We start from the raw sequence: 25,647 nt of genomic DNA on the forward strand, positions 1-25,647 counted from the left end.
GGTAGTAGCAAGCACCAAACATACCTGCAAAATCAAAGTCAGGTGGATTTAATTAGGAACATTCTAAATCCATGTTAGTTACTTAAAAAATAAGCATTTGAAGAGTGGCAGCCTTAAGTTATTGAGAAGTTTGATCGCATTACTACTTTGCCATCCATTTAGGAGTTTTCAGATAAATCTCTCACCACATAGAAACCTTCTTCAGTTTACAGACAAACAGTATTCACAGCCACTCGCCCAAGATCAGTAGGGTGCAATCAGATTCGGTCTGTCTCTTTCATGGTGTTCTGATCAGTGAAAATTAACAGGTGCTGACAAGTCAATACTATATTACCTTCTCCACAGGAGTTATTTATTCTATTTGCTACTCTTTATTTCATGCCAGCAGAGCGATAAGTTGTTTGTGTCTACAGAGTGCAAAAAAAATACTCTGGCTATTTCTAAAGACCCATGAATTTTTAAAAACAAAAACACAAAAAAAACTCCCCCAGTTGTTGTAAAAATAAATCTGGTTTAAAGAATGGATCCTCCATAGCTACAGTCCCCACTAGCACAAGAATAATTCTACTGGAAGAAGTAGTGCAGATCAGTGCGAGGAATAAACATGCTGTAGCAGCCAAGTAAGGATGGGCCATTGGCTAATTAATTTGTTTTAACTAAGAGAGAGAGAGAGAAAAAGAGAAAGTGTGTGTATGTACACACACACACTCAAAGTATGGGTAATAAATTAGATTAGAGCTGCAGGTTTATGTAGTAAAGTAGAAGTAGGATTACACCACAGTGGTACAGGACTAGTAAGTCTGCATCACTGATGAGTGTGTATACAGTAAGATAAGGCCTACAGGCTTTAGGTCAGTAACATCTGTAGCTTGGCTACAGAAGGCCTCAGGCCTGAAACAGGTTGGCATGACCAGCTGACAGAGAGATAACCCTGTACCAGTGAAATGTCAGATGACAGTGGAAGACGTGTGAAGTGCTGCTGTTCTGGAAACTATGCGGCAATAGACTGGGATGCAGCGTACCAGTTAATACCCCAAGATGAGCAACCGTAACATTTCAGGGGATTCTGCAATAACCTCAAGTTGCTATGGTAACTCACTGACATAGATGAAAATGAGAATAAGGGGAACTAAGGGGGTTGCCTATGAGAAATGGAGCACCCTAAAATTCATGGGGTGTGGAAGTGCAAATAAGGAAAAAGGGGCTGACATTCTCATGCGTAGCGGGGGGAGGGGGGAGTAAAATGAAATTCAGGGTAAAAGGTGTCACCTAGCCTAAGTGAATAGGGAAGCACACCAGGAAACAGCCAACAGAACTTCCATCTGATAATCACCCTACCCATCCCCAGGGATGAGAGTATGAAATCATTGATGCTGGACATCTTATGATTGGTCTCTCTCTAGTTTTGGCATTGTTCATCTGCTCAATGAAAGTGCTGATAAAAAGAACATTTGATAACCTGTGGCCATAAGGAATACACTCACTCTTCCTCGTGTGCTCCTAGAGTCTCCAAATCCAAGGCTATTTCTAACGGTCGTTCTCACCGTGCTAACCCTGATACTGTAATCGTTCAAGAGCTTGAACGTTTGGCATAGATCACTGTGGTCTAAGATACCATTGGTAATACCAACTGTCAAGGTTCCTTCCCCACTCTGAACTCTAGGGTACAGATGTGGGGACCCATATGAAAGACCCCCTAAGCTTATTCTTACCAGCTTAGGTTAAAAACTTTCCCAAGGTACAAACTTTGCCTTGTCCTTGAACAGTATGCTGCCACCACCAAGCGTGTTAAACAAAGAACAGTGAAAGACACCACTTGGAGACGTCTTTCCCCAAAATATCCCCCCCAAACCCTACACCCCCTTTCCTGGGGAAGGCTTGATAATAATCCTCACCAGTTTGTACAGGTGAACACAGACCCAAACCCTTGGATCTTAAGAACAATGAAAAATCAATCAGGTTCTTAAAAGAAGAATTTTAATTAAAGAAAAGGTAAAAGAATCACCTCTGTAAAATCAGGATGGAAAACACTTTACAGGGCATTCAGATTCAAAACACAGAGGATCCCCCTGTGGGCAAAACCTTAAAGTTACAGAAAACAGGAATAAACCTCCCTCTTAACACAGGGAAAATTCACATAAAACAAAAGAGAAATTAATCCACCTTGCCTGGTTTACCTGTACTGGTTGCAATATCGGAGACTTGGATTAGGATGCGTTGGAGAAGATGGATTTCTGTCTGGCCTCTCTCAGCCCCAAGAGAGAACAAACACGTAAACAAAGAGCACAAACAACACCCCTCCCCAGCCCCAAGATATGAAAGTATCTTGTCCCCTTATTGGTCCTTTGGGTCAGGTGCCAGCCAGGATAGCTGAGCTTCTTAACCCTTTACAGGTAACAGGATGTTGCCTCTGGCCAGGAAGAATTTCATAGCACTGTATACAGAAAGGTGGTTACCCTTCCCTTCATATTTATGACACCAACCGATCAGTATTAAAAGGCTACAGTCCTTAATCCCAGGGGGAAAAAAAAAAAACAAAAACAAAAAAAAAACACGCTAGCTCAGGACGGGCAAACTTTTTGGCCTGAGGGCCACATCGGTTTCCAAAATTGCATGGAGGGCCGGTTAGGGGAGGCTGTGCCCCCCAAACAGCCAGGCATGGCCCAGCTCCCGACCCCTATCCAACCCCCACCCCCCTTCCCTGTCTCCTGATGGCCCCCCCAGACCCCCTAACCCATCCTCTCATTCCTGACTGCCCCCACAGGACCCCTGCCCTATCCAACCCCCCCTTCTCCCTGTTCCCTGACCGCCCCCAGAACCCCTACCCCTGACTGCTCCCCACCACCTCATCCAAACCCCCCCCTTCCTGACTGCCCCCCCAGGACCCCTGCCCCCATTCAACCCCCCTGTTCCCTGCCCTCTGACCGCCCCAACCCCTATCCACACCCCCTCCCCCTGACTACCCACTCGAATGCCCCTGCCCTCTATCCAACCCCCCACCCCACCCCCTTACCACGCTGCCTGGAGCGCCGGTGGCTGGCTGCGCTACAGCCGCGCCGCCCGGTTGGAGCGAGCCACACACCGCGCAGCACAGAGCACCGGGTCAGGCCAGGCTCTGCAGCCCTGCTTCCTGGCAGGAGCTCGCAGCCCCACTGCCAGAGCTTTGCGCCAGCGGTGCAGTGAGCTGAGGCTGCAGGAGAGGGGGAACAGCAAGGGAGGGGCCAGGGGCGAGCCTCCCAGGCCAGGAGGGTCCCGTGGGCCAGATGTGGCCCGTGGGCCATAGTTTGCCCACCTCTGAGCTAGCTTCTTCCCTAACGTAACTCAGCTGAAGTTATATCAGTCATGAAGCTAGCTCAGAGCGAGAGCGGGTCTGACCCAAAGCCCGGTGAAGTCAACAGAAGGTTCTCATAGGCATTGAGCCAGGAGATCTCGTAATAGGCCTACTCCAGCGTTCATTGTAGCCAATACCAAGCTTCCCACTGACCTCAGTAGGCTTTGAATTGGCCACCATCCTCTCTCTCTCTTTAGGCTAGCTTCACCCATGGGATGTCATCCCTAATTTCATATTTATAGAGGCAGGGAAAGAATCCAGTTGTCCAGGGCAGCATCCCAAACTTAATCACAACAGCCTCCTCTCTCTCTTCCTGCAATCCCCTGCCTCATAAAAATGAGGCAGGTGTTCTACAGACAACAGCCTCCTTTACTACACAACCTTGATTCATCACATTCAGTGCACTGAATGAGGCCGGGGTCCTAAGGAGAAAAAAATATTATATCATAATGTGTACTCATAAGGGGGCTGAATTAAGGTTGCACAGGCAACCTTAATTCTAGCACTTCCTAACTTTTGTGCTTGACTTTGCAACCTTAACTATGTTATTTTAATGTAGCTCTTTTTGTGTGTAATTTCCTGGGAGGTTGGGGTTTTGTTGGTTGTTTTTTTTTTAAGCTACAAAACCCAGAAATTCCATCAATTGGCATCAGACACTCAGCAGGAAAGATTTCAGCCCAAATGGTTAAAATTTAGCAAATTATAAGACCCTGTTTTCGGTTGCTTATCCTGGGAAGTGTTGGGCAATCTTTATAAGAGTCAGTGCTACCAGTCTGGCCTATATGAATAATGTGCAACCTTTCCTTTATTCATTTCCAGGTTCTGAGAAGAGTACATTTGTCTTTGGGCACCTCTAAGTTAAACACACAAAAAGTTACTGGTTCTCTCTGTGGGGAGGTAGAGATTGTTTGTTTTTAAACATACCCATAATTTTGACTTCATAAAAAGCAAACAATACTAAGTCAACAGGCAGGTGACAAATAGAAGCAGAAATCAAAAAGGCATGGTTTACGTAGTGCCTTTTCATTTTCTCTAATTTCTCAGTGATTAATATCCTTCATAGAACGTTCAATGCAAACCTACCAACCATCTTATTTCTGTGGTGTCACATGAACAAATTAAAATTGTATTTCTCCAAGTATTAGGCAAGAAAATTGATCAGAAAATGGAATTTCCATTCCAAATCAGAACGAAAAGCCAAAATTTACCACAGAATGAAAAAAAAAAATCTTTTTTTTTAATTTAGAACCATCAAAACATTTTGAATTGATCATGTTGAATCATTTTGATAATGTCAAAACATTTCTAACATTAACATTTTGATATAATATAAAATTTAAATGATGTCCAAATGAAACATTTTTACCTTACTGAAAAGAAACAATTTGACACCGTAACAAAATGAGAAAGGCAAAATTATTTGTTTTGACTTCTCCCACCATTAAACATTTCATCCAAAAAAAAAAAAAACCGACACATTCATGCAACACGTTTCGATTTTGACAAAACTGCTTTTTCTGATAGAAAACTGGGGTTGAAAATTTTTGATGGCTCTTATTAGATGACACAGGAACAATCCTGCACTGGCATGAGGAATCCAGCATTGACAAGACAGATGCATTCCACGTCTAGCTTCTATGATTCTATGCTAATTAAGAGAACAAATTATATGGGCTAAATTCTCACTTCAGTTACACCAAACCAACATGATGAGACTGCAGCATGTGTTTTATTTACTTTAGACTCTTTTCGTGCACAGTAAAACCGGCTTTCAGACGTGCGCAAGAGACCATGAAGGATTTGTTCCTTCCAAAAATATAAACAAAAAAAAAGTCTCTTTTCATAACTGAGAAAGCCTTTCACTCTTTCTTTTATTTCCCCCCCCCGCCCCCCGGCATTCTTCAAGGTTTTCATATAAATGTCAAATTCCTAAACACTGTTCTTTGGCTCACTGTTTCCCTCATATTATGGAAAAGGCCAATTCACTCTAACAATTCTCAGCCTCCCACTGCAGGGGAGTGTTTTTTGTGTATCCTGACCAAAAAGAGGAACATGCAGTCCTTGTCCTTTGATGAACACAAGTGACACAGAGCACTCAATTATGATGACTAGAATAGAAATGGGAATTGTTGTGTCCTCCCCCCATTGTTTCTTATTTTCTGAATGAATGATTTAAAAAAAAAAAACCTAAAAAACAAAAGAACAACCCTACTCCTGTAAAAATGTATTCTTCACTTACAGTTGTAGAGGAAATCTAGAAAAACGGTATTAGAAGAAAATTGTCAAACAACAGGGTAGCGGCTTGACATTAAACACAACACTTGTGACATTAACCCATTGAAGGACGTTAGAATCAGATTAAACACTTATGGGGATATATAAGTGTCTACTTAGGGAGCCTCATTTAGCTGTTTACATCTGTCAAGTCACTGAAACTGCACAGTTGCCTATAAAGGCCTTTGATAATGACAGTGGAGCTATGATTAGCATGATTTGAGCTACTCCAGACAAAGAAGTGCCAGAGAAAGGATGTCTCCAAGCACAAAGCTACTGACCCAAGAAGCCAGGAACAAGAAGAGGCATTAATGCATTTCTTAAGTGTAGTGGCAAAGAACCACTTAGCCAAAATGTACTCCCCTAAAGAAAGTTTGGCTGATTGACCAGTAGTGCAAAGATGCCTGTGATTTTAGTGATGGGGATGACACGTTGTTTATAGAATTCAAGATTGACAGATTAATATTCTTTGGAATAGCAAGGAAAATAGAAGAGTTGACTTGCTGGTTCAATTCACTAGTTACATCTGAAAAGAAAAAATGGTGACCTGAGGTGGTGTATTGACCCAAAAAAATTTGAACAAATAGATGAAGAGAGCATTTCCACTCTCTAACTAAAACAGACACAGGCAGTGCTGGAGCAAAATTATTTCCAAAGCTAGATGCATCTCCAGGCTTTTACCGGATACCTCTAAGTGAGGATACAGCAAAAGCTATGAACTTTCAATGCACCATTTGTCTGTTCCTGTTTCAAAAGGGTCACATCCGTCACTAGAGCCTGAGCCAATCCACAGAACACAAAACAGTACAGCTGTTTGAAGAGCTGAACAGTGTAAAACTGTTTTTCCTTGGGTATTGGAGTCTGTAGGAAGGCTGCATAAAATATATGGGACTCCATGTCTGCTACAGCAAGCAAGGACAACTGAATTTGAAACTACATCGTGACAAGTTTGGTGGCCAGGAGGTTACTGCATGTTACCATGAAGAGATACAGCTAAATTAAGGAATGTTATAAAACATCTGCCAGACACAGGGTGTAAGGCAAGCCATGATGAAATCTGGTCTCTTGTAATATATGCCTCTTTCTTCCTGCTACCAGTCAAGAAACACGATACACAAACTGAAAAGGAGCGTGAACAGTTCTTCCTCTCCAATGGCATGTCTACACAGGGACATCCGAAAAAGTTCATCTGAATTAAGAAAAGGAGTACTTGTGGCACGTTAGTCTCTAAGGTGCCACAAGTACTCCTTTTCTTTTTGCGAACACAGACTAACACGGCTGTTACTCTGAAACCCATCTGAATTAACTAACAGTGTGACTTTGAAGTGGCTTAGTTAAATCACATTAGAATCATAGAAGATTAGGATTGGAAGAGACCTCAGGGGATCATCTAGCCCAACTCGCTGCTCAAAGCAGGACCAACCCCATGTGAACCTCCATGTGAACACCCTCCTTCACTATTAAAGTGGCCTTAATTTGGTTTATTTCAGTGGGACCAGAATTTGGTTTTCCTCCCCATGGACCAAGTTTCCACAAATCTATTACAAAAGCAATGTGCATGCTAATCTCCCATGCAAATCTAGTTGCCTCAGCAGAAGACACTTGTGTTTCCATCTCTTCCTTAACACTGAACGACAATATAACCTGGCCAAGGACGGCATCATGCTATGAAACTGGGCCTCATTCCAGTATCTCTTATGTTGATATACCTCTATTGACTCCACTGGAGTCATTCCTGGTTTACCGCAGTGTGCATGAAATCACATAGGTCCAGAATGAGAGAACCAAGGTAACCCCAGACACAACAGACTCTCAACTTTAAGAGGCAAGAAATATAATCTATTTCCATTCTCTGATATGTCTGCTGAGCCAAAATGGTTTCCTAACCCTAATTTAAGCCCAAAAATCACAGGGCAGGGCAGAGTTGGGAATAGAACATAGATCTCCTGACTCCCAGTCAAGAGCCCTAGCCTCTCGATCACCCTCCTATTATATATTCATATTGCTCTTGGGCCTCAAAACCACGCACCAATTAATTATCACTTTGAGACTGACACCTGAGCGAGTCTTATTTTCATAACTTCTGTACAACATGTATCTTGTTTCTTTATCTTATACTCTCAGTTGTGCTTCCCTAACCCCAAATTTATATGATTTCCAATTACAGCCTTTGTACAATTCCTCAGTGGTTTCCCAATTCATTGTATAACTTTTCTTCGGTCTCTCTCTCTAAACATCCAGCATGCATCTAGTACAGCAGTGGGAAACTGCCGAAGTTCTAGTCAAGGATACCCCACGCAGAGGGTTGGTGGTGCTGAACCACTGAGCCATGTCACTAGACTTTTCTAAGCTTTATCCAGGGCTTAAAGAAAACCAGATTGGGCTATTCCGACACTTCACTGGTGGCCTCATCAGCTTCTGAAGAATTTAAGCTTTCGTTAAAATAAATTTTAGTACAGTCGGACAACATTTTTCACGTAAAGCCTTTTTCCGCCCCCCCAATGCAAACGTGCATTGACCAAAGCAATTTGCAAATTCAGGTCAATTTTGCTTAATTATTTCGGTTGGAAACATGGAAACTGTTTCAGTATTTCCAAAACAAAACGTTTTGACTTTTTATTTTGAAAAGGGCATTTTGTTTTGCAATTTCCCTCAAACTGTATTTAAATGTTTTCTTAAACCTAAAAATCAAAATGAAATTTTTTGTTTTGGGTCATCCAGAATGTTTCAGTGGACATGAAATTAAACACTTCCGTTTGCTGAAAATTTGAACACATTTTTGTTTTGGGTAGAACGGAAACATTTCCCTCCCACACCCAGTTTTTTCGATTTATCCACAAAACTGGAAAAGGAATTATTTGCACACCTCTGTTTTCTAGCTCTTGTGGTTACAAACAAAAACACTTCTGAATGTGATCCAATTCTGCACACATACAGGAACAGTTTGCTCCCATTCATCTCAATGGGGTGTTAGTTCAAAAACTTAGTAGTGGCAATTTACCCTCAAACCGTTAGCTATTTCACTGCTCTGCATGTTCGTATTATCTAGCTTACCAAAGTGCAGCTGATACTGAAGACATTACTGAAGAAAAATGCCCATTAGGTCATTTTTTTCATCCATCAGCTGAGGCCACTGCAGGATAGTTACAACAGTATATTCACCAGCATTTTGTTCAGTCTAGTTTTAGACATCCCAAGCAATGAGGCTTCCAACACCTCCCTTAGGGAGACTGTTCCCCAGACTAACCTTTCCTGACTTTCAGCATGAATTTTCCCTTTGCTCATGCCATTGCTACTAGGTACACGCCACAGAAGAGAATTTAATAGGTTCTGAACATCTGTATCTGGAGCTGATTTTTAAAAATGCAGACCAGGCCCTAAATCCAAATTTAAATCCCTCCCTTTCACCTCCAAAAGTGTACTATATCTGTGAAAGTTTAAGTTTACCATGGCGCACAGTTCATTGCTTTATTCCATACAAAGACATTCCATCTTTTAATTCAAGAGCCAGCCAAGTTACTCATTGTGAGAGATGTTATTGGATCCATAATCATAATTCCTTTTTTCATTACACAACACAGCTAAACAGTCAAAAGCATATAAGAGCAGATACCTCTGCATCCTTTCACCTAGAACAGTTAATGTTTTCTTACAGCAGAATGGTTACCAAAGCTTCAGATTCGGCCACAAAATACTAACACAAGGCCAATATTAAAACCTAATAGGCTGCTTAGCTTGGTTTGGAAATGTGCTACACAAAAAGAAAAGTTAACTCCATGCTGTTACAGTTTTAGCAGATTGGGAATCCCTGCTGTGTTCTTAACTAGCACCAAAGTGGTGAAATTGAATAAAAAGTTTAGGAAAACCTTTATAACTGAGCCATGCCGCGCTATGGAATGGAATTCCAAATGCAGTGGTGTAAACCCCATTGTTTGAGAAGTTTATATATCCAGAATGGATGAAGCGCTGGGAATAGTGGGACTGATTCTGCTACATGGATTTGAATGGCATTCCTCCTGATTAACACTGGTGTAACTGAGAGGAGACTCCAATCTTCTATCATGTACCTATCACTCTGTGAGCAGTTATGAGTGTGTTTGTGTACCAAAAAAATCACTCTGACTGTGCACAAGTCAGAGAATTACATGTATAAATCAGCATAATTTGCATGTACAGCCATTAATTGTGTATGTAAATTAAGTGTGCAAACGAACTGACATTTTATCTGAAAAACTGCAGCCATTTTTAAAGGCTTATTAATTTTTGCCTTTTTGCATTTCTAGCTTCTATGATTCTTGATCATTCCCCCAACTAATCTTAATTCTTAAGAATTATCTGTGGACTACATTTACAAAAGTAAGTCTGCACACTTCCCTTATACATTCAAAACACCAATGCTCTGATTCAGGAAAGCAGTTAAGCAGATGCTTAACGTTAAGCAAGTGATTAAGTCCCATTCGTTTCAATAGGATTTAAGCATGTGTTTTAGTGCTTTGCTGCACAGAGATCATTTCCTAAAACAGGGATAAAAGAAATACACATGCACCAGGGATTTACTTGTGCACATATAATTACACACTTGACCCCCAACTGGGGCACACAGATCTGGTGTTTTGCACATGAAACTTGTGCATGTGCAACCACATAGATGCACTTTTGCAAGCTGACTTTTACAAATTTGGATCTGACGAAAGGCAAGTTTTAAATTCAATGCCAGGCTCCTCTCTTGAGAATGAATGAATTAGCATTATTAGCCAAATCACATAACCATAGTAAAATGCCACATTGAAGCCCATAGCACTGTTTTGGGAGAAATTCTCTTGGAAATTCAGGCCTGATAGTAGATGCTAAAGAGTTTGGAGAAGTAAAAATAGCTCTTTAAACACCAGATGACAACTTGTCCATAATATAAAGTTTCTCAGCACATTTAAATAGTTTGGTATGGGGGCTAAAAAGCGACTTTCATTTAGTGGGACTTAGCTCTCAAAAACAATCACCATCCACCAAGGCCAACAATATGAGTGAAAATACACCAGGGGAGAGCAAATAAAACACTTGTTAAGGCCTCACAAGGAAGCCATACAAACACCTTAGTTAATAAGTTTAATGAACTGGCTCTTTTCTCCTTAATACTGTGCAGCCTAACACTGAATGGCAAATCCCTCACTGACAGGCTTTGCTTTAGTTCCCTGCAGGGAACTAATATTTTTTTCTTATTCTCAAAGCCCGCAGCTCAGAAGCTCCCAACAGCGGCTGCTGGTAGCGCCTAGCCCTGGCACCACGGAATTGTATTTCTACAACATAGTTGAGCTGATACTGACCCAGGTTCCAGCAGAGAGAAATAGCTTACCAAAGCTTGGTTGTTTATCACCTCTCACTGTGGTCCTTTCTCCCACCTCTCTGGAAGGACAGCGCACCTACCAGGCTCTCCGTTATACAAATCTTGTCTGATACACGTTCCCATATATTGGCTCCCTGTTTTATTGAAGTCTAATGTGAATGCCTGTTTCAGGTTCGACTCCCAAGAACAACCTTACAGAAGGGGTGCTGCACTGTCCCAAGGCCAATACAGTTCTCACCTCCAGGTGAGGCACTCAGTGCAATCTCATATTTTCCATTAGCCCTTTTCTAGCATGTTGAGGCACCGAGATACAGTACATTAAAATAAATGGGTATTAAGATTACTGGCATTGAGCATGCCATTCAATTTTCTGTCAAGCATTGTGTTTTCCCTACCAATTTGGGGAAAGGCCCTCTATAAATGGTCACTGATCAGGTTAATCTGATCTTGCCCCACTCCCGAGATACTCTCATATACATCACGGCAGTCTCTACATTCAGCTGTCCTAGGAAAAGGGCTGGCAGGACTGGACTACACTAAACAATGAAGAGTTTCTTTATTAGTAATCCTCTTATGTCTGTCAAACCGCATCGCTGACCAACAGGATAAAATGCAAAATGAAGGTGTTCAGTTTAAGAGGACAACAGCAACAAAAAAATTACATGGGACTAGATAGGTTTCCCTCCCTACAAGTTAGGATTAATATTATGTTAGCACCCACAGCAACATAGCTCTGATCCCAGAAACAGGCGCGATTAGCAGGCACCTACCCTGCTTCTATTTTTCCATAAAAATCCACATAGCACATTTCACAGCAGTGGATCCGCTGGAGGAAAACGTGGCTTTGACAAACGGACCCAGTCTGTGATCACAGAGACGGCAAAGAACTTCGAGATCATCCAGCCAACCTTACTGCCAAGGCAGGATTGTTCCTTTCTCTAGGTTACCTAGCGTCTGGTACAGTCCCATACAGGACTTCGAACGCTTCTCAAGGGAGATTACTTTGCAACTCTCTCCTCCAGTCTAGCAGGAGGCTATTGCATGGGCTAATCACGGTCATGGAGATCACTCACGACTTCCACACACCATTGGCATCAGTTTCCTCTCCGAGTTCTGCCCCGGGATGGATGGGGGCATTTCCCCTAAGAATAAGATCTCTTTATTGCAACTAGATAGATAAGGAACAGTAGTACTCTTTCTAAACCAGCCTGGAGAGTTTTAAAAAGGGAAACTTCCCGTTTTCCTGCTCCGATCAGACCTGCTCCCCTGAGTTTCTCTCCTCGAGATAAACAGGAGGACAACACGACAGGTGACGCCAAGGGAACGCTTTTAAAAAGGGGAAAGGAAGGGGGAACGAAATAGGCTTGTGCGAGCTCGGGGATTGCGTGTACATGGAGGTTGGGGGGGGGGGCGAGAGAAATCAACCAGGCTCTTGGGGAGCGCCAAGCTGGAACCGAATCAACTCCTGGTTGCACTTTTCCCCCCATGCGCGGGGCACCGCGATCCAGGTGGATTCACACGGTCACACCCATCCCGGCCGCCCCCCGACCTGGGGCCGGCGCCGCGACAAGCGGCCCCCGGCTCGCTTACCTTCGCAAAGCAGCGCCCCCAGCAGCAGGCTGGCAGCGGAGCCGAGCCGCGAACTGGCCCTGGCCGCAGACCCCCCGGGGCCCATCGTGGCGGCGGGAGGGGGATGTCCCGGGCGCTGCTCCCCGGTTAGCGCTCCCTGCCCGCGGCCGCCTCCTGGCGAGCCATCTGCAAGCCCCCGCGGCGGCTCCTTCACGCCCCAGGCGGGCGCCTCTCCATGCCGGCCGGGGCGGATCAGCCCTGCCTGCCGCCCCGCGCTGCCGGGCTCCGCGCCCGCCGGGGACTTCCCCTGCGCTGGCGCCGGCCCGGGGAGCGGGCTGGAGCGCGCCGCCAGCCGGACCCAACTTCCCAGCCCGGCGCTGGCCGCAGCAGCGAGCGGGGGAGGAGGAGGCGCGGCTGGGGCTGGGAGCATCCAGGGGGCCACCCCGGCTGGGAGAACACGGAGCCGCCTCGCTCCCCGGCCGGCTCTGCCCCCTGCCTTTATCTCGCCGCCAGCCGGCGCGCACCGCCGGACTTTCCTCCGAGGAGACAGAAAGCCCCTCGCCCGGCGGAGGCGGTCACCTGGGAGCTGACCGAGCCCGGGCTCCAATCAGCGCCCGCGCCTCCTCCCCCCGCCGCCCGCCCTGCGAGCCTCCCGAGCCCGGGGCGTGACTGCGGGGCCGGAAAGCTGGAGCCGGGAGTGGGGGGCACCGGGCAGAAAAGCAACAGCCCGCGCTCAGGGATAGAGAGATCAGCCCCCCCCCTCCCCCGGATTGTGAGCCCAGGCTGTGGGGAGAGGAGGAGGGACAGCTGGCTGGAGAGGGAAGGGAGACCCCTGCCCAGAAACTGGGGGGAGACAGAGGAGAGAAACACCCCCCCCCCAGGCCTTAGGGAGAGGGGGAGTCCAGGGCCTGGGGGTGGGGAAAAGAAACCAGCCCCAAGGAGCGGGCCTGTGGAGGGAATCACCCACCACGGCCACATAAGCACCAGGCAGAGAGTGGGGCGAGGGCAGCTGAAGCCCTGGCTGCAGGACTGGGCAGGAGGGAGAGGACAGAGGAGGGACCCTTGGCCCAGGCATGTGGCACAAGAGGTGAAGCAAGGAAAGGTTGGGGGAGAGTTCCTAGGTAGTTGAGCAGCAGGGGACTGGATGTGATGGACAAAGGTGTACACCCATCAGGATAGTCCCTCAGGGAGAAGAGAACCCCCCTGGATTTCACCAGCTGCACCTTTCTCTACTAGATCCTTCTGTCCACTGCTTTGTCCTTCCTTTCCAGGCATAATATTTATTCCTGGGGCCCCAGCTTTACAGCCATTCATTTATCGTCCATGCTGTCTGGTGGGAGACCCAGATACCATTGGTATTTACCCCTTTCCCATCCCCCTGAGCAGGAAGGAGATGAGGGGCAAGCATACAGCTGCAGCCTTTAAGCACACAGAGGTATCTGAGATGCCACCACTTTTGTACTTCGGATGTCCTGGAACTACTTTTGTCACAGATGAGGAAAGGGAGGCAAGACAGAGCCCACTCACCTGACCCCTGTACCACTTCCCTCTCCACCATGGGGTGCATTTTACTCCTCTGAGAAGTGCAGAGCACAAAAGCCCCAGGTTCTAGTACAAAGCATTCCTTGAAAATGGAAACCTCATCTCTTGCAACCTGCTCCTTTGACCTTGAAAATTTGGGCCCCGATCTCTGCATGAGCAGCAATTCCATCCAGATGCAGCCCATTGGAAGATCAAGGCCAGAGATTTTAATTTCAACCTTTTATAAACAAGCAAGAGTAAAACCTGTTTTCACCAGTTATGAAAAGTGTGTTTTTTATAAAAGAGGTAAAAACTATTGCCAGTGCCCCAAAATGATTCTTCTGAAATCATTCCACTCAAACGGATAAACAGTCGCTTGATTGCCTTAAAACCAGGCATTTCTTACGAAATCTCCACAGTGTGTTTGGGACGGTCATAGCCATGTCACCTTAGTCATGCTCAAGGAGGATGAATGTTTATCACAGCTTTCATGGAAGTCAGTTTACATAATTTTATTACTAAATATGCTTACATTTGCTATAAAAAGGGGAGGTCACTTTGCCCATCCGCCTCCCCCATTTTTAATGTGTTTTGATCAGTCTCATCCCAGGGATTTTTTTTCTAGCAAAAAAATCGTTTTATTTTTAAATGGAAATTAAAAAAAAAGAATCTTCAATGTTGAAAAAAAGTGCATTTGTCAGTTTAAAAAAATCTTTCATCAAAAACTGTACAACAGCTCTGGTGTTAAGTACTGTGACTGTATATTTTATTGTAGACACTACAAATATTTGTTAGTTGAGTTTAAACCTAAGAATTTGCAGCCAGGGATAAAACATGACTGGCAACAAGCATTTATGTCCTGTCTACACTAAAATTTGTAGACAATCTGTGTGTGCAATGAATTTCATTTAAGAGAGCAAGGAGCCACTGGCAAGACCAACACCTCTTACCCAGAAGATCAAATGCACTTTTATATCATCCTTAAACCAGAAATATTTATGATTTTTTTACGTGTGAAGAAAAGCTTACATTTAATGCAAATTGGAGACAGATGGCACACAATACAATGTGGAAGTATTGACAGGAGGATAGGTGACAAATCAAAATGACTATGTTTACATTACTATTTGCCCAGCACACGCTGCACTCAAAGAACACTTTGGATGTTGCACACAGATCTACGTTAGAGACTTTCACAGCTAAGAATTAAAGGCGACGTACCAAGGTGATGAGGATGGTATAAGAATCTGAAGAGAACAGAATAAATTCTGCTAGGAGTTGCATTGGTCCCTCACAATTATATTTGATTTCTTGGGGTTTGTACAGTATTTAGGTGCTAGACTTTTCAACTCTCTAAACTCTAAGATTCTTTGCTTAGGCTAACATTTTCAAAGAAGCCTAAGGAAGTTAGGCACCCAAATTATATTGGCATTCAAAAATTCCAGCCTAATTCATTTCCTAAAGCACATATGATGAACATGTGAGATACTGTGAAAAATTTAAAGATTAATACCAGACACAAAACCATACATGAGTGGAGGGTGAGTATTTTTGGGAAGGACTGAAAGAGGAAATTGTAACTTTAAAGTCAAATAGGAAAAAGTTCATTGCCTTCATTTGATATTAGCCCAAACTCTCCCTTAAAACATGTAAACAAAGGTGTGTTGTATAAGGTAAATTATATTTGATCCCACCTCTGCTTGGTATTTATGCTGTCTTAAAATCCTCTCCCAAAAACTCTTTTGATCTATTTACAGATGGCCAGATTCTGCCTCCTTACGTACAGTAATACATTACTCCTCAAGTAGTCCCATTGACATGGAGGGCACTAGTCACAGAGGACGGTAATATGCAATGTGAATAAGGATATGAACCTGGTGTAACAGCCAAATCCTGCTCCCCTGGAAGTCAACAGGAATTTTACTCTTGAGAACAGGCCTGAATCCTGTAATGAAGGTACTCATGTGAGTGAGGGTTAAAGGACCAGGTCTACCGACTCTGGTGAATTTTTACCACTAAGCTTCATTCAAAGTTCAGCACGGCAACGTAATGGATTATCAAGGAGTTTCTTTTGGGTCTCTCTTCAGGAACAGCAGCAGGGAATGATAAATACCATGTCACTTCACTTTATACAACCTCTGTCATGCAAAACGTACAGGGAGAATTTTTATATATATATATTTTCAGTTATTAGATACTTCAACCACAGCCACATGAAATAAAGTTATAGGGCTTGCTTTTTAAAAGTGGGAGTCTCAAATTAGGAGCTTAAACGCATGTTTTGGTGCCTGTTTGGACACTTATACATTTACATTTTGTTCCACTGAAGAGTCAGCTCTTCTCACAGTTACCACATGCATTTCCTGTGCCAAGTAGAAAGAAATGCTGAGCTGTCTCGGGAACCACTATGTGGGGATGGTTTCAGAGTAGCAGCCGTGTTAGTCTGTATTCGCAAAAAGAAAAGGAGTGGAGTCTGGGCGGGGCCGGGGGCAGAGGGGAGTTGAGTACCCACCGGTGCCAGAAGAAGTTGGTGCCTATGAACACGGTCCAAAGAAATTCAGTTTTAAATGTAAGCAAATACTTGCATGAAATTGTTTGCAGTATTTTTCTAGCTTTAACGACAGGCTTCCTCTGCAGACCTGTTACATCTGGTTTTAAACTAAGATTTTAAGCTCTAACGGGCAGCAACTGTCCTTTTCTAGAAGTCTGTACAGTGCTTAATGCATTAGAGTAGCAGCAAGAGAGACCCTAATTAGGTCAGGACTCCACCGCAAGTCAATAATAGTAAATAACATTTGGAACAACTAATCTAAAAAACATCCTACCTCCTTTTATTCCCCCTTTTACATTTATACATAAGGAGCAAGGAGTCCTATTTTCACACACATTGACTATGTACATAAGAAAGTTCTCTATTTTGAATACAGTCCACAGTATGAATTACATTTTATTAATATAGATGGAGTGATTAACTTAAGATAGTGTGTCAGATCTAATACATTTCAAAGGTGTCTGACACCTTGTTACTTCACTTCTTCATTTGCTGGAGTTAAGCCTTTGAAATTCTTATGTGCATCTGTTGAAGGTTGCATTTTGACAAGGGACAGCTACTTCAAAGTGCTGTGCCCAGGATAAATAGCTAATCTAGGTGAACCGCTGCCCTTTTAGCCTGAGCTCAACCATTATTTTAACATGTGATACCAATTATTGGCCTGTGAAGTGAGCTCTGTACATATGTATAACCAAAGTGGGTTTTAGCTCACAAAAACTTATGCCCAAATAAATTTGTTAGTCTCTAAGGTGTCACAAGGACTCCTCGTTGGTTTTGATGATACAGACTAACACGGCTACCCCTCTGAAATAGATTAATACTGTATTTTCTGGCAGTCATAATCCAGGTGATCAATTAAGAAAAATGTCTTCCAGCACTTCCTTAAAATCCCTTGCATGATTGTTAAGGTGGACTGAAACACAAAGCAAAGCTTTCCTGAAAGTGCTTTGTTTTGACATTATGAACGAAGGAAAGACAAATTTCTCCCATTCAGGTTAGTCTTACACACTGTTCTACAGCTCCAAATCAAAGTTGCCTGTGTCTTTTCAATGCAAACAGTGCCCCCTGGTGCACCCATCATGTCTAAAAAAATCACTCCAGAGGGAAAAATCTAGGGTACAACAGAACACAAGCAGGTTATGTGTTTGTTGTTTGTTTTTAATTACATCTGCCATTCAGGAGCAATATGAGAGCACCAAATCCCATCCATGTGGCACAAAATGAATTATTCATGTCACTCCGTTCATGATGGATTATTTGGTCATAACAAAGTTAATCCACGTCTCATGAATGGAAGATACCATCTCTTCCCGGCAGTGGTCAGTCGTGGATGCAATACAATTAGCAGAGGTGCTTTAATTATCTGGCTTATCACTGGGCCTAAAATGCAGGAACTTCTTCCTTTGTATACTTACTGCTCATCAATAGTCCTCTAAACTAAAGAGACCAACATACATATAATGTGAAACAGGTTAGTATAAGAAACGTAGCAACAGCAAAACAAAACACAACCTCATAAAAGTATAAAACTTTAAAAATTGCTTTGGGAACTGTTTTCACTGCTACCATTAACTGTGATAAATGGTCTCCCATGTACCTTAATAGTATTAGTTAATAAATTGTAATCTAGCCAACAGCATGAACTTTTAGAAGTTATTTCTGCCTGGTGATACTTCTCTATCAAAAGACAGAAGGTGACACATGATAGATTTGTAATTATACTTGAAATACAGCTTTCTCCCTGCAAAGTACCCATCCCAGGAATGCTTACCCTTGCTACATGATAAGAGAATTGGGCTGAGTGTTTTCAAAGGAGCCTAAGGGAATCAGGGGCCAGATGTGAAAAAGGATTTAGACACCTAAAGGTGCATCTAGTCACCTAGTGGGATTTTTCAGAAATGCATGGACATGCCCCTGAAGTCAATAGGAGTTAGGTGTGTAGACACTTTTGGGGAAAAAAATCATGGTAGGCACCTATCTGCATCTTTAGGTACCTAAATACCTTTTAAAATCTGCCCCCAGGAGTCTAAATCCTATAGGCTCCTTTGAAAATCCCCACCAGGAGATCTTCAGTGGTCTGAAACTCAAAAAAGAGTCCTGCAAAAAGTGGAAGGAAGGTCAAATTCAAAAGGATGAATATAAACAAATAAGGAGAAAATTAGAAAGGCCAAAGCAGAAAATGAGATTAAACTAGCTAGAGATATAAAGAGTAACAAGAAAACATTCTACAAATACATTAGAAGCAAGAGGAAGACCAAGGACAGGGTAGGCCCATCTATGGCAAAGCTAGAGTACCTCTCCAGGGCACAAGCCTGGGCAGATGATATGTTGGCCCTGAGTTGCCCATGCATCAGGACCCTCTCCCTCTCTCAGCGTCACCAGTAAATCCAGAGGAGAGGAAGAACCAATACATCTGGTACCTGATCAGCTGGAGGAGTTGCCGGAAAGATACTAAAATATTAGTACCTGACCATCTTGGGGGCTCCACTCTGGATTTTCTGAGTTTACTCTCATAGCCCTACATTCTCCTGAATTCACCCATAAGACAGTGGGGCTTTTCTGTCAGGGGTTGCTCCCTTAGAATATGTCCTCCCGGGCTACCCACAAGGCAGTGTGTTTGATGAGCTGCAGGTAGTACTATCTACAGGCAATCCTCGACTTTACGACGTTCAAATTACGACGAATGGCACTTATGCCATTTATAAATGAACACCTTTTTTCGACTTTCTGACACCGATTTTGACTTTACGACGCTTGAGCTGATGCAATGCCACACCAGCGAACAAGTTCATACATGCATCGACATTCTGTGCCGCTGATCTCCCTGACTCAAGACGCTCAGTAGCTGTTCCGACACCATTTTTACATGTTGATTCTTTGTGCTTCCAAACTTTTTCTTGAAAGTTAGTTTTTCTTTGCCCATAATAATGGCAGAAAAGTGAAAATCTGGTGCAAGTGATGTTTCTTCTAAGAAATGTAGAACAATTATTATGGAAACAAAAATGGAAATATTTAAGAGGTCCGAGAAAGGTGAGACACCAACTAAAATCGGTAAAGCTTTGGATTTCCCCCGAACGACTATCGTGACCATCCTGAAAGACAACTTATGAGTTCAGGAACATGTTAAGGGCTCAGCTTCTATGCCAACAACTGTGATAACTAAGCAGCGTGTGGACTTATTGCTCAGGTTGAGAAACTCTTAATTATTTGGCTGGAGGATCAAAATCAACGCTGTGCTCCTGTGAGTTTAGGTAGAATTCAGAAAAAGGCCAGGAGTCTTTATGCTGATCTTAAGAAACAACAGGGAGGAGAGTTCTAATGCTGAGCCTTTCAATGCAAGTAGGGGGTGGTGTATGCCTTTTAAAGCCAGGGCCAATTTGCATAACATCAAGGTCTCAGGGGAAGCGGCTGATGAGAAGGCAGCTCATGTTTTTCCCCGAGACATTGGCTGAGATCATTGAAGAGGGTGGGGATTGTGCTCAGCAAGTTTTTAATGTTGATGAAACTGGGCTCTGAGGAAAAAAAAATGGCTTCAAGAACCTATATTGCCGAAGAGGAGACATCCATGCCAGGGTACAAAGCTGCTAAAGATAGGCTCACTCTTTTGCTCGGTGCAAATGCTGTAGGTGACTTTAAACTTAAACCTTTGCTTGTGTACCATTCTGAAAACCCCAGGGATTTCAAGGGATATTTCAAGACATTTCTCCCAGTGATATGGACATCCAGTCGTAAGGCATGGGTCAAAAGGAACATTTTCGAGGATTTGTTTAATCATCATTCTGTGCGAAGTGTCAGGGATTACTGCAGCAAAAACAGTCTTGCATTTAAAGCATTGTTAATCCTTGACAATGCTCCTGTTCATCCAACCATCCTTGATGACATGCATCCTGACATCAAAGTGGTGTTTCTGCCTCCCAACACCACCTCACTGTTGCAACCCATGGACCAGGGGATAATTGCATCCTTCAAGGCCTACTGTCTTAGGAGCACATTTGCCCAGGCCATCAGGGCAACTGAGAAGGAAGGTGGACCAACTCTGAAGGAATTCTGGAAGGGCTCCAACATTTACCAGGCAGTTATGAACATTGGTGAGGCATGGAATGAAGTCAAACAATCACATTTGAATGGTGTTTGGAGAAAATTGTGTCCTGATATTGTGTCTGACTTCCACGGCTTTACAGACACTGTTGAGGAGGTGACCAACACACTTGCTGAAATGGGCAAAGAACTCAACTTTGACATTGCACCAGAGGATGTTAATGAGTTGTAGGCATCACATTCTGAAGAATTAACTAATGAGGACCTCATTGATTTGGAACAGCAAAAAGTAGCAGAGGAAGAAGAAGATGGACCCACTGTTGAGGAGACTCCTCCTCGTAAAGTCTTGATAACAAAAGTGTTGGCTGAGGCATTTCAACATTTAGAAGCTGCCATGTCCCGGTTTGAGGAACATGACCCCCAACATTGAGCGCAGTGCATCTGTGAATAGGGACATATCCAACATGTACAGCTGCTACAGAGAAATTTATAAGGAAAAGAGGAGAATATCTGTCCAAACTTCCTTGGACACTTTCTTTAAGTCCTTCCAAATCACCTCAAAACCCCCTGAAAACCCCACCTAATTAGAGCCACCTTCTTCTGAGCTCATGGGTGTCCCATCTCCTTCATCATTCCTTCAATAGGTTTCTTAACTTAGAAATCAAATGACAAGATCAGCAATGCCCAGGAACCAATTGGGTAATAAGTCAGAGGACTGCCTGTACTATGTATCAGAGGGGTAGCCGTGTTAGTCTGGATCTATAAAAGTGGCAAAGAGTCCAGTGGCACCTTATAGACTAACAGACGTATTGGAGCATAAGCTTTCATGAGTGAATACCCACTTCGTCGGATGCATGTACTATGTTTCTTTATGTATGTTTAGCTTATTATGTGATTTTTTATGTCAACATAAATACATTGATGTAGCTATATTACTCATGTATAATGAGTATACTACTCATGTATATTACATGATATAATTTTATACATGTATATTTATTACATAATATATTTTATATTTTATACATGTATATTACTCATGTATAAAATCTGGGTTATTTTGGTGAAAATAGTGTATTAGGCCTTGGTTCAGGAACCAATCACCCAGTTATAACATTGGTTCCTATGGGAAAATCGGTTCTGAGTTACTACGTTGCAATGTAAGACACGATTTTCAGGAACCAATCATGTCGTAAGTCCGAGGACTGCCTGCACTCTCATTACGATAGCAGGCATAGCCTGTCCTGGCTGTACATTCTGAGCTGTATTAGCAGGAGTGTGGTGAACAAGACACAAGAAGTAATTCTTACACTCTACTCCACGCTGATTAGGCTTCAACTGGAGTATTGTGTCCAGTTCTGGGCACCACATTTCAGAAAGATGTGGATAAATAGGAGAAAGTCCAGAGAAGAGCAACAAAAATGATTAAAGGTCTAGAAAACATGACCCTTCAAGGAAGATTGAAAAAATTGGGTGTGTTTAGTCTGGAGAGGAGGAGAGAAGACGGAGGGGGAGAAACATGATAACAGTTTTCAAGTATATAAAAGGTTGTTGCAAGGCGGAATGAGAAAAATTGTTCTGCTTAACTCTGAGGATAAAACAAGAAGCAATGGGCTTAAACTGCAGCAAGGGTGGTTTAGGTTGGACATTAGGAAAAACTTCCTAACTGTCAGGGTAGTTAAGCACTGGACTAAATTGCCTAGGGAGGTTGTGAATCTGCATAATTGGAGATTTTTAAGAGCAGGTTAGACAAACACCGGTCAGGGATGGTCTAGATAATATTTAGTCCTGCCTTAAGCACAGGGGACTGGACTAGATGACCTCTCAAGGGCCCTTCCAGTCTTATAGTTGTATAGATCTACTTAAGCAAATCTGAGCAAACGTACAGAAAGGCTAACTAGTTTCAATAATGTTAGTATGAGTAAAGTGTGAAAATATGACTTTGAGTTGATACATCATTAGTCTTGATGATGCCAGTGCAAATGCCTCCCCCTGAGTGTTTTAATATACTGTAGTGGTTGGGTTAGTATGCATGAGTAGCACTGCCCTCAATGGGTAGTAATCAGAAATGCTCAGCTAGGTATATCCCTACAGTGCTAAAAGCTAATGGAGGTTCTCTGTTAGCTCAGTGGGAAGCGACCTGTAATTTCAGAGTAGAAAGAACAGAGTTCTGTCTCCTACTGCAAAACTCTAAATAGCAACTGTATGCAGTGTAATAACAAATGAGAAGTCTGAATTATTCACATTATTCTTTTGTGATAACTGCTCCATGTTCTTGCAGATTTTGGAACCTCGGGTCACAAAAAGTACATTCCCAATTTTGCATTGGGGTTGAGGCTTCCTATCTGCTACTGTAAGAAAAAGAAATTTCTTTGCAATGACACCAGGGGGAAAAAATGATTGCTTTTCTGAGAGCTAACTGTCCATGCTGAGCGTTCAGTAAGTGCAACAGAATCAGCTGTGCAGCAAAGGATGCAGATCAGAGACCATCAAAGAGGATCAGAAACAGACAAGGAGCCAAGTTGTGCCTTGATTTATATCCTGTTTGAAGTCAATGGGCTTTCTTGGGTTGTAAAGCAGAGAATTTAACCTAACAAACTCTGAAGAAATGGACACATATTCCATAATGTTCTTAGAAAACAATAGGAAATAGCAAGCAAGCCTGTAACCCTTCCCATGCTTCCCTGTTAGTAAAGAAACACCCAAGTCTGTGGTTAAAAGAGAAAGTCTCTCTATTTCCTGGAGTGATGTGTTTTATTTAGGCTCTTAGCAGAGCAAGGCATAAGTTCCTCCCACACCAACTCTTCTACCTTGGCTGTCAGGGCCAACTACTTCTTTGACAGTCTTTTCCAGCAGCAGTTATAAGAAAAGAAACATAACAAAGCCCAAAGCAGAGCAGGCTCACCTCTCCCAGCTCTGTAGGTCCCTGGTTAATCTCTGAGTTTCCAAGAAAACCACATCCCCTCAGCAAATTAAATAATATCTAATTGGCCACTTAACAAGGCCCACCTGCCAAACAAGCCGGGTTGTTTAACCCCGGACTGGTCCTGGATAAGCCTCACTAGTAGAGGCAGGTGCAGCAGGGCATTTTGCATGGTAACAGCATGGGCCTAGATCCTCAAAGCTATTCAGGCTTCTAACTTCCACTGAAATCACCTGGACCAAGGTGCTGTTGCCCCAGGAGTATTAGTCCCCTGAATGACGGCTCACACAATTGATGTCAGAACGGACCAACCATATCTAAAGCCATTTCAGTCTGATAACACTGAAGGGAGCATAAAGGAGAAGTCCCCATGTGGGAATTTTGATCCTCCCCGACCTCGCTAGCATCTCAAATATCCTTTTCCTCGTTATTTCCAGAGGCTGACTTAGTGCTTTGGTGTGATGTTGGAGATGGGTTTTCTTTTTTCCCTCCTATTCACACAGTAGAAGCTGTCTAAGGAACTGTCAAAGTGCCCGTGCTCTGCCCTCTGCCATGTGCAAATAACACATGGAAGCTGAGTATGAAGGGGAAGAATTTACTGAATGGTCTGTGTTTACATCACCATAGGAAGTAGCCACAAAAAACCCAGACAAACTAGGATTGTTGTAGATATGATCAAGAGGTGTAACTAATGAATGATAGAGCACAGACAGGTAAATTAGGCACTTCTAATAATACCAAATGCATATATAGTGCTTTGTCATCCATAGATCTCAAAGCCTTTACAAAGAAGATGAATATCACTATCTCAAAGATAGGGAAACTGGGGCACAGAGAGAGCAAGGAACTTGCCCAGGTCACACAGCAGGCCAGCAACAGAGCTGGGATTAGAGCCCATGTCTTCTGAGTCCCAGTCCAGTGCTCTCTCTCCACTAGGCTATGCTCTTTCATAATATGAGAACAAAGGGACATTGAATATAATTGAAAGGCAGCACATTTAAAACTGGACAAGGAAATACCTTCATTCTCTCTCTCTCTCTCTCTCTCTCTTTCTTACACAGAACACAATTAACTCGTTGAACTCATTGACCCAAGAGATCATTGAGGGCACAAGATTAGCAGAGTTAAAAAAGGAACTGGTAATTTATATGGCTCATGAGAACATTCACATTTACAGTAGCAAGGTTTAAATAAGTAAATCCAAGAGTTTTGGAAGGGATATAAACCCTCACGCTTTAGGGTAGACACCAACCTCTAACTAATGAAAGTTAGGAAGAAATGTTCCCTATTGGCAGATTATCAAACTGCAGGGTTTCTTGCACTTCCCTTTGGAACCAAGACAACATACTGGATTAGAGGGACTCCAGAAAAAGTTTCATTAAAAATAAGCGAGAAAAAATCATTCTCTAGCCTTTCGATAGTTTATCTAAATTACAAATGTAACTTTTAATCAAATCACTAACCAACTGCATTAATGCAAATCCAATTGCTATAGCTGTTTTTAAGACTATGAAACCTGTGAGAGCTTTTGCTACTTTGTTACCTACTTTTGTTACAGTGCTTACTGAATATGCTGAATTTATTTTAAAGCCAATAGATGGCATAGTCATCTATTATTATGGAATATATCTATTCCAGTAACAGGGGCCCAGAGGTCTTAGTCGTGATAGGTGCTATACAAATATATAGTAAAGGACAGTCCCTGGCCCAAAGAGCTTGCAATCAAAACCACAAGAATTTAATGAAACTTTTCTACAATTCACGTCTAAAAATGGCATGTGTTATACTTTAAAAACATTCAGTCAACACTCAAGCTTCAAATATCAACTGTGTTTCCTTCCTAAATGCAGAATGATAAGTTACATGGTGATTATCCAATGTGTGAAATGCATGATATATAAAATATTTGTTTTTTGTGCAAGTCTCTGTCCTTCTCTATTCTACAAGGTGCTGCACATTGCTTGTAAGGAAATGTAAGAGCCCTCAACTCCACAATGGCCAGTGGCCCCAATCCTGTTCCCTGAGGTCAATAACCAAACTTCCATTGATCTATGTGGGTCCAACATGAACTGGGGGTGCTCAGCATCCTGCAGGATTTG

At 43.0% G+C, this 25,647-nt stretch overlaps 1 protein-coding gene across 1 annotated transcript in view; it reads right to left on the reverse strand.

Annotated features, from left to right (window-relative positions):
• The window catches only part of TMEM132C (transmembrane protein 132C), a 290,776-nt gene extending 278,008 nt beyond the window's left edge, over positions 1-12,768 (reverse strand). Inside the window, exon 1 of the mRNA XM_074972399.1 lies at positions 12,537-12,768. Coding sequence (XP_074828500.1) covers positions 12,537-12,621 — 85 coding nt within the window. The 5' untranslated portion in view covers positions 12,622-12,768. The remainder of the gene's footprint in view (positions 1-12,536) is intronic.
• Between the last annotated feature and the right edge of the window lie 12,879 nt (positions 12,769-25,647).

The sequence above is a fragment of the Natator depressus genome, chromosome 15 (assembly GCF_965152275.1).
Source record: "Natator depressus isolate rNatDep1 chromosome 15, rNatDep2.hap1, whole genome shotgun sequence".
NCBI classification, from domain to species: Eukaryota; Metazoa; Chordata; order Testudines; family Cheloniidae; genus Natator; species Natator depressus.